Source organism: Triticum dicoccoides, chromosome 5A (assembly GCF_002162155.2).
Source record: "Triticum dicoccoides isolate Atlit2015 ecotype Zavitan chromosome 5A, WEW_v2.0, whole genome shotgun sequence".
NCBI lineage: Eukaryota > Viridiplantae > Streptophyta > Magnoliopsida > Poales > Poaceae > Triticum > Triticum dicoccoides.
This window is the reverse complement of record NC_041388.1, coordinates 443,581,519-443,590,993: the sequence shown is the minus strand read 5'-3', so window position 1 is coordinate 443,590,993 and position 9,475 is coordinate 443,581,519. Positions and strand designations below refer to the sequence as shown.

The window sequence follows — 9,475 nt, the reverse complement described above, 5'->3', positions numbered from 1 at the left end:
CGATCTCATGAAATTGCCAACTCGGCAAGTCCTTTGTACAAACATTTCCTTCCTTTTCATCTCAAGTTCCTAGTTCTTCCATTCTATCCAAGTCCATCATGAGCATTTAGATCCGGTCTTTTCTGAAACCTACATCTAACAAACTAAAACCTGCTAACCTGAATCCTCTCAAACTCCCGCAGAACCACCAGCCTATGATCTCACCACTCGCGCTGGACCCTTTCATCCTCATCATCTGGAAAGGAAAAAAAATACAAAGACAAAATAGGGTTTTTTTCAATGACATATCTAATCAGACTAAAATTGATGTCGAAGACACGATCATTCACATCAACTGAATCAGCGGGAAGGGCGCGGAAGCTACCGTTTAACGAATGAAACGCAAGCAAGGTAGCTTGCTTTTGAGCTAGAAGTTTTTGGAGCATATGTGAGTGGTAAAAGAGGGGTAGGTGCACCTTGTGTTGTCACCCATTCCAGAAGGTTACATGCTTTGTACACGATGTATTTGCTCCTTGGCAAGTTTGCATCATGGATTACGGCCCTTTGCTTGGGAACAAATTAATGCCTGAAACACATAGAACTTTGGTGACAAATAAGCCTAGCTACATGCATGCTTCACTTCAACGCACAATTCCTGCTTGCTAGAGATCCAGTGCACATACGTAGGTACGTACGAGCCTGCACCGAACTTCAATAATGCAATTGCATATTTTGCATTTATATATAGCACACTCAGTTGATAATATCACAACATCATACAGCTACATGTAGCTGGACTGGAAATTATGAAACGTACAGGCACTGCACTATACGTCTTTTTATGCTGCAGCTAGCCAACCTATGGTAACGGCGACGTACGGACGGCCCTTTGTACCAGACAGTCTTGACATAGACGTCGATCATTGTCGATCACAAAAGTTTTTCACACAAGGACACAACAGAGACACAGAACAAACTATGGGACGTACGCGAACGCGATAGTAGTCGCTCCCGGCCCCGGAATATACGTAGGTACGTAGGTAGAATGCGACGGCTGTGCAAGCACCGTCGCACATTTATTAGCTGGTTGGATCGTCGATCTTCAGGGCAGCCATGTCGGCATGAACGACGCCGCCACGCATGCGTTGTTTATCTGCTCCTGAGTATACCTGAAGGAAATTAGACGTACGAAAAGGTCAGCAACGGATCTTTGATTACTCCTATATCTGACCAGGCTGGTACAAGCAAGCGCATACCCTATCTGAAGTGTAGGCTCAGTGGTTGGGTCCAGGGGGTGAAAGAAGCCGTTGCCGCCGTGGTGTGGCGCCTGCTGCTGATGCGGGGACTGTCGCAGCTGGTCGTAGCCGAGCAAGTTGGCGGCGTGCTGCTCCCACATTTGGCCCTGCATCTGCTGGCTGCTCTCCTCCAGCTTCTCATCGCAAAACAGATAACATGTCACTAATAATCGTGCAATTTATTAACAGGTCTATCTATCTGTTCTTGGCAATCCAGAATGTTTTGTAGATTCTACAGTATAGAACACAAATAAATATGCAAACGATAGGAGTACGAAAGCTGCATATGCAACAGCTTGTGGTACTACGGTATGCATGAATATACTGATACATGCATGCTAACTGATTTCTGTTTGGCCTTTATAAAGCATTAGTACGTTTGTTACTCCTTTTAGAGAGACAGGTATGTATATGGTCCTTGGTGAGGGAGTGGTTGCAAGCATGTGCAGAAGAAGCAACTGCCGGACGACAGTTATGTGGGAACATTCAAAAGTAAGTACAAAATGGCTTCAGCTTCAAAACAAGAGAACCGGATACATGCTCCGTGCAGTATTTAAGTTCAGGCGAGTTGGTGCAAACACCAACCATAACCAGATTTATTTCTTCTGAAGATAAAATAATTAAGCAGGGTGATTTGTACGGACAGGTGAACTTACTTTTCTTCGAAGGCACTTATTCGCTTCACACAGCATTTGTTCCTGCAAAATTATTCAGTGTATCATTGGGAACAGTCAGCTTTCTTATCTGAACATAAGTCTATGAGAAAATCTTATAACACAAATTATGATCAAATTCATTTTGTTAAGAGCACATACCTTCCTTTGGAGATCAGTGAGCTGGTCAAGCATATGCTGTGTCTGCAAGATTAAATTTCATCAGCATTCTTTTGTGTTACAAAATATGATAACTAGCAACTGAAAAACAATATCCAAACTGACAGCGCCAAATTATTTCAAGTTTTGTAGAACATATGAATATGCAGTGCATTACAGAATAAAAATTGTCTCAATGTTTCTTTGTTCCATTCCTAGAAAAAATGATGATGAATCAAAGAGATCCAGCTGTAAACTGTGTATAGTTGAATGAACAGGAAATATACAAGGGAAAGGTGTGACAGCTCCTGGGTGCAGGGGCACCCTCATGAACAGTAACTTCAAAACAATATGAAAAAAATCAAAAAAATCTGAAATTTTGGGGGATCAAATATGATAAAACTTTTGATGTTCTTGCAAATTTTCAGCCAGAAATAACACTCGAGGAGCCCTCACCAAAAAAAAAAACTACTGCTCAAAACTACACATAACATTGAACACTGATTTTGTTTTTTTTTTTGGTGAGGGCTCCACGAATGTTTTTTGATGCTAAAACTTTGCATGAACGTTGAATGTTTGATCATATTTGATTCCCCAAAGTTTCAGTTTTTTTCGATTTGTTTTTCATATTGTTTTGCATTTACTGTTCATGAGGGTGCCCCTGCACCCGGGAGCTGAAAGTCTCACTAAGCAGAGATTTTTTTTCTTCTGAAACAGATTTTAGTAAACAGACTAGCCTGAGACTTTGCCTTCAAAGAAGGAGAAAGTAATAAGCTATATTTTGCAGATTAAAAACAATAATTTTCATCATTACTCAAACAAGGCACATACCCTGATCCAATTTACTTAATTAAAACTGAAGCAATATAAGGCGCTATCGGACCCTCCATCCAGTAGCATTATATATCTGGTGATCATCTAACACGGAGTAGCAACAGATGACAGAAACAGAAAAAACCCAAAGCTACAGGACAACATAAAAAAGCTACTCCCTCCGTTCGGTATTACTTGTCGCAGAAATGGATGTATCTAGACATATTTTAATACTAGATACATCCATTTCCGAGACAAGTAATTTCGAACGGAGGGAGTACAAAACAATCGGTACTTCTGATGTAGATAATGCAAAGAGATAATTCTCCTAGCCTCTGCATTGTGATCATTTCGAAAACAATCAATTACCCTTGTGGATCTTATGTGCCTTAAGGATGAATCAAGTTGCTTTTCGAGCTGCTCCAGATCTTTGATGCCGAGTGACCCGAGATCTTCACCAAGCAAATTTCTGTAAATGTCATTCAATTATAGGACCACCATAAGTAGTGTGTATTAGTTAATCAATACCATTTAAACTATTCCACATGAACTTATTTAACTTCACTGCAATAGATGCACATATTTGATTTCTGCTGATTGTTGAAACTTGTTCAGAAAGGTAATCATTTCATGCTGAAGATAGAAGAGTCCACTTAATCTACAAAAGTAACACAGGGTGGAATAACTAAGTTACCGTTGGGTTCTCTGCAAATTCTCCACTCGTGCTTTCAGTTTGAGGTACTCGTTTCGACTGCTCTGCACTAACTGAAAGTATGTGCCACTTCAGTAAAAACTTTATCAAAACAGAACTTAAACATTTTAAACTGAAAAATAGGAAAGGAAAACCTGGGATTATAATAAATTAAGATCATTTTACATGCAATGCTATTGGGGAAACAACTAAATAACTAATCATGATTTTGATCTTTCATGACAACTCAATGGTCACCCCTTTCATATTTTGTTCTCTTATCAGCGGTTTTAATTTCAGCTTCAGTTAGTATACATGGTAGGCGTATCCCAAAAAAATGATAGTCTTATTTGTGGCCATCAGGACTCAGAAAGAAGCATAGTTTTAAATAGCTGGCTATAGCCCCGCTATAGCTCCGCTGTAGCTGTTTGAGGGTGTTGCTGCTAAATGATTTCATGTACAATTTGCCGCTAAGGGTCGCCGCTAAATGCCATAGCCCGCTATTTAAAACATTGGAAAGAAGTAGGAAAAGGGTTATAGAACTGCTGGAACTACATAGAGATAAAATATAGATAATTATCCAATAACGGTATGTTTTCATTAGCATTCCCAGATATATGATTCATTTTGCAACGCTCTCATTTTAGATGCAGAGAACTTCAAGATTTTTTCACAGTAGTAAAATAGAGATAAGTAGGCAGCTGGCACTAGGCAGTAAACATTCGTCATACTTGAGTAGGTAATAAGATATACAGATGCACAAATAATTAGTAAGTACTCCCTCCGTCCCAAAATCAGTGACTCAACTTTGTACTAACTTTAGTACAAAGTTGAGTCACTTATTTCAGGACAGAGGGAGTAGTTTATAAACATCACTTTTATTGCGATTCATCCAAAGTTCCAAACATGCATTATTTAATTAGGCCGTTTAATGGTAATACTGAAGAAAACATACAAGATTTCAGGATTATGTCAGTAAACAACTCGTACTATCTTTTGACAAGAGGGATGCTAGAACACAAGTTAATTTTATGCACTTGTGATATTAAATCAATCATTACAACATCTGAATAAAAATACAGAACTTACCTCATTCTCCTTATTTTGTATTGCTGTATCTGGCCCACCATAACTGCATTTCTGGTATCTCTCAAGTGTTTTGGGCATGCTACAAGTTAAAAAATGCGAATAAGGAACTGACTAAAGGAGCATAATAGTGTTCACGAAACAGCAAGTGTTAGAAAATGTGGGTTTTCAAGATATATGTGCCAGTTTCCTAAGTGAAATTACGGGATATACATAGGCCAAAAAAATTGGTTGCACATTACATCAATACGAGTACTTTGCAGGCAACAATTTTGAGAAAACAGCAACGCTAATTAATCTTTTTATATATTGATAATTTTATGCTCCTTATAAATGTTTATTTTCATGGTATTCTAAGACTGTCCTGATGTTTAATAGACAAACAAAACATTCAATACAACAAGAAATAAACACTACAAATAAAAGGAACAACTAGCACTAGAATAGTTCAGTTCTCCGCTATACCAATTAAGTGGATGCTAGTAGTTAGTATACTGCCAGACTTGAAAGAGGCGTGCAAGATGTGGGATATCTGCCATCTTCCTGAGCAGATTCTAGGTACAGTAGACGTTACGGATATCTGCCAGCATAAAATACTGGAGCTCTAGCACTAGCTGGCTATGTAGCAACTGCACAGGCCTGAAGGGACATCTGATAATACGTCAAGTTCGTACAGTAGATAGAAGCAAGTTGAAATGAAAGGACTACTCGGCCGTGAGAGATGGGCTGACAAATGAATGAGCAGAGACAACTGAAGACTTTCACCGATTATACCCTGCAGGTACTTCCCAGTCAGTCCTAGGTATCTTATGTACCTTTACCTTGCCCTGACCCCTGAGTCATTCGAGGAGTCAAGGGGGTGTTTAGTTATTACTAACTTCATTGTTATATTTTGGGACTAATTCAGTTCAGTAGTGTCATAACCTGGACGAAAAACAATATTTGTCTCCATGTTAATTAGCATGTGGCTTGGATTCGATATCGATGGGCTTCCTGTTAAAGTGAATCTCTAAAAAAAAAATCAATTCCAATTAAAAAAACTACTGTCACCATACATCTAAAATTTGTGAGTGCAGAATGAGCATTATTTTTTTCCTCTTCTATTCCGTAAATTTAAATGTAATGGAAAGAAACTTATAATACACCGAATCTCCATAACAGCACAAAATATACACTAGAAATATGCATATTTTGGCTTCTTGTATATTTGGAATCAACTGTAACTGATTGTTAGCATGGTACAGTAGTCTTTTCTAGAACCTCATCCAAATTTTGGTGCTAAGGAACCAATCAGTTATTTTTTCTCACAAAACTTGTACATCTAATTTATTGACATACTCATTTAACAATAGATGTATGGCACTGATTTGGGAACGGCCATACAGTTTGTCAAGAATAGTTTTTCTTACCAGCAAATAGTACGAAAAAGCTCTAGTGTGAATAGCTTTTCCTTATGTAAAACCCCAAGCAGGGTGAGTGCATCCACAACTAGGTCAACTTGGGCAGCACTCTTGATCCTCTTGATTTATGAATGTGATACATGTCAATTAGAAGGTTTTGACTCTAATACTAGACCATATAATATCAAAAAGCATACGGCTAACTAGTTATGTAGTGAACGGTGGTGCATACAATGTAAGAGTATTAATTAAGTTTCGGACAAGTTATCTTAATATTGAAACATGTATATGTGACAAAATTAAGAAGTACTCAGCTAAACCATGTTGACAACTGGGAGTTTGCTGAAACTCTATGAGTAGTGAAAAGTTGACCGCCATAGTAGAGAATATCACATGGGTAGCGGGAAAAAAAATGATATCCATAGTAGTGAGAACATATGCTTGCTATGTAGTGAATATTGCATGCAATTTCGGCCAATCACAATCTTACACTATTCAAGTCTAGGGCAAGTTTTTCTTATATGGAAACACATATTTGTCAGAAAATTAGAACTACTCAAATAAAATAGGCCAATTACTGGGAATAAGTTTATGGCTAGTGAAACAGTGACAGCCATACTCCGTGTCCCTGTACATAGGATTAGGTAATTAATTCAGGCATACATAGGATTATATATAGAAAATAAATTACGGGCCTCTTTCAAATATGATAGAAAAACAACCTATCAAGGGATCTTAAATAATATATAAAGCTACTTGGTTGAGTCCTATTCATGTGAAATCATGTGTCCATCATCAAACAAACCATGCATCTCATCCATGTTTAAAACTAGAATTGTCATCTCTTAAATAAAAAAACAGAACTGTTTTGAACTGAGATTCTTCTAGTTACATAAAAAAACAGAACTGTTTTGAACTGAGATTCTTCTAGTTAAGATCATTAATACTAGTAGGTCGCATGCCTGCATTTATTTTATTTTATTTTTGGCGAGGGGAAAAAGTCCCAGTAATTGGCTAGGGAGACACTGATATATTGTTAAATTATCTTTCTTATTTAGATAGAAACATTCCAATTAATATGGCATTCTCATGTCTTCTTTTCATGCTGGTTGAGGGATCGCACCGACTTAGCTGTGTACAAACTGTAGGAGTAATCATTCACAAAAAAAAAAGAACTGTAGGGGTAAAGAAATTTACCTTTGAAAACTAGAGTATATTATTAAGTAATCTGCAACTTTGATATGGAATAACCTCTATCTATATACATGCCGATATGTGCACTGAAACTTGTCTATCTTCGCCTAGCCAATTATGTGTTCAGTTCTGTTTTGTAAACAGAGAATTTAATTCGATACCACCCACGCTAGTGTTTTTTATTTTTGCGGGGGAAAAAAGTCAATATGTAAACAGACTCTATGGGCGCTTGTCTGACAGCTGAACACCAGATTTTGAAAGAAACCAAAGATGCAGAAACACGTTTGGATCATCCATTGTGTTTCTCTAGGAACTATCTCCTATATTAATTGACAAGAAAATCTCAACAAAAAAAAATCATCCCTACCAGTAGCAAGAGAGAAAGACAATATATATGAAGTTTGATCTCACTTAACATGGGGCAGCCACAACTCACATGAAAGCCCAAAAATCCAAAAGACACCATCCCAGAAAAACCGCAGCAAACCAGCGACAAGACATCCATACAGTAACCGTTTTGCCTCGATCTTCCGTGCAACAAGATGGCTAAAGCTAGGGATGCTGAGAGAGAATCAATCCATCCATCAGGCACCACACGCATCCGATGTCTACGTGATGCGATCGATGCCTGCCGTCCCGTCGAAGCAAATACCCGTAAAATTTGATCCAACGAAAAACGGCCTCCGTTGGCTCGGAGATCTACAGGGCATGCGACGGCCAATCGAAGCCGGCATAAACCCCTGATTTAATTAACTAGCTCCCGGCCAGCCGGCCCATGCATGCAAAATTCAACCGGAAGCTAAAGAGCGCGCCGGCCATCTCTCAGTCCCCATGGATTCACGACGACCTTGGGGGCTGAGGTCCGCAGATCTAGCGCGAACTCGCCCCGCGAGAAGCCAAGCTGTAGCGACCCAAACCAAAACCCTAGCTAATTTCTGGAAGAAACTAGTCCCGGCTGGCCGGAGCCGGACACACGCACCCCTGATCGAGCTTCTCCGGGCACGGATCCACCGCGTCCGAGCCCCCCAGGGAAACCCCAAGCGCCCAACACTTCGGCGGAGGCCAGATCTAGCAAGCTAAACCCCACGGTACACACATCCGCTTGTGTTTTATGGTGTTGGAATTACGTGTGTGCGCGCGCGTATACCTCTGGCCGCTGCAGAACTCGTAGAGCTTGCCGCGGTTGGAGAAGATGATGAGCGCGACCTCGGCATCGCAGAGGACGGAGAGCTCGTAGGCCTTCTTGAGCAGGCCGTTGCGGCGCTTGGCGAAGGTGACCTGGCGGTTGATCTTGTTCTCGATCCGCTTGAGCTCGACCCGGCCGCGCCCCATGCCGTCGCCGCCGGCCGCCGCGTCCGGGACCGCTAGCTCCAGATCGATCGCCCTCCTCCTCCTCCTCCTCCTCCTGGCTACGCGCCGCCCGACCGCTCCCACACCACCAAAGCAGCGCAGCTCAGCTCAGCCAACCGAGAAGCTCAGCCCAGCTCTCTCGCGCGCGCTGGAGGGGGAGGGGAAAGGGGAAAGGGAAAGCGGGGGAGGGGGGCGGACGGGATGGGGGCGGAGCGGTGGGGGAGGCGGGTTAAAAGCAGGGCGAGACGGGGAGTGGGGAGTGATTAGGGCGCTGCGCCCCACCATTGCCGTTTCCGGCAAGGTGCGAGACGCGAAACCCTAGCGCGCGCTCTCTCTCCTCCCCCGTTCCGTCGCCCCTGCCCCGTCGCTGTCCCCCCGCGCTGGCCGCTACGTACACGCCACCCCGCTCGCCACCTTTTCGATCGCCCGTCAAATCCAGCGCGTGGCCCGCCCGACTCACACGCACAGTGCGTACGATGCGGCCATCCCTGACCACACACGCGCCTCCTTTTCTCTCTCTCTCTCCCGTGGGCATTCGGGTTGGTGGACGAGTCGGGGCTCGACAGGTGTGGGGAGGAAAGCGGGGGGCTTTTCCGGGGGGAACCTCGGGTCGCTGTGGTTTCGGGCAAGCGCCTCGTTGCCATATGAGCTCGTCCGATCGACCCATCCATCCATCGGCGGCCGTATATTCCTACCTGAAACCCGACCCGGTCGTGTATGTTACCGTAGTTTGCGCAGACAGGAGGGGATGAGGCTGAGCGCGTGCGTTAATTTTTGCCTGGGAGCGTAGCGCTAGCGTATGTGTGTGGTATGGGCAATTGCGCGTAAGCCGGCCGGCCGGGGGCTTCCCTGCTC

At 42.3% G+C, this 9,475-nt stretch overlaps 1 protein-coding gene across 1 annotated transcript; it reads right to left on the bottom strand.

The window, feature by feature from the left end:
* Positions 1-689: 689 nt before the first annotated feature.
* On the bottom strand, positions 690-8,824 carry LOC119302202 (MADS-box transcription factor 8-like). The gene is made up of 8 exons (XM_037579234.1): positions 8,418-8,824; positions 4,680-4,758; positions 3,594-3,664; positions 3,269-3,368; positions 2,090-2,131; positions 1,931-1,972; positions 1,236-1,408; positions 690-1,148 (listed from the first exon to the last, which is right to left on the bottom strand). Exons 1-8 carry the CDS (start codon positions 8,600-8,602, stop codon positions 1,082-1,084), a joined length of 759 nt encoding a protein of 252 aa, XP_037435131.1. The 5' UTR covers positions 8,603-8,824; the 3' UTR covers positions 690-1,081.
* Positions 8,825-9,475: the final 651 nt, after the last annotated feature.

Bases quoted from the DNA above. Each gene is read 5' to 3' on its own strand.
- LOC119302202 (XM_037579234.1), bottom strand. From the start codon at position 8,602: ATGGGGCGCGGCCGGGTCGAGCTCAAGCGGATCGAGAACAAGATCAAC. The intron at 4,759-8,417 runs GTATACGCGCGC...TTTAACTTGTAG, and splicing joins GAGTTCTGCAGCGGCCAGAG to CATGCCCAAAACACTTGAGA. The intron at 1,973-2,089 runs GTATGTGCTCTT...ATAATTTTGCAG, and splicing joins TCACTGATCTCCAAAGGAAG to GAACAAATGCTGTGTGAAGC.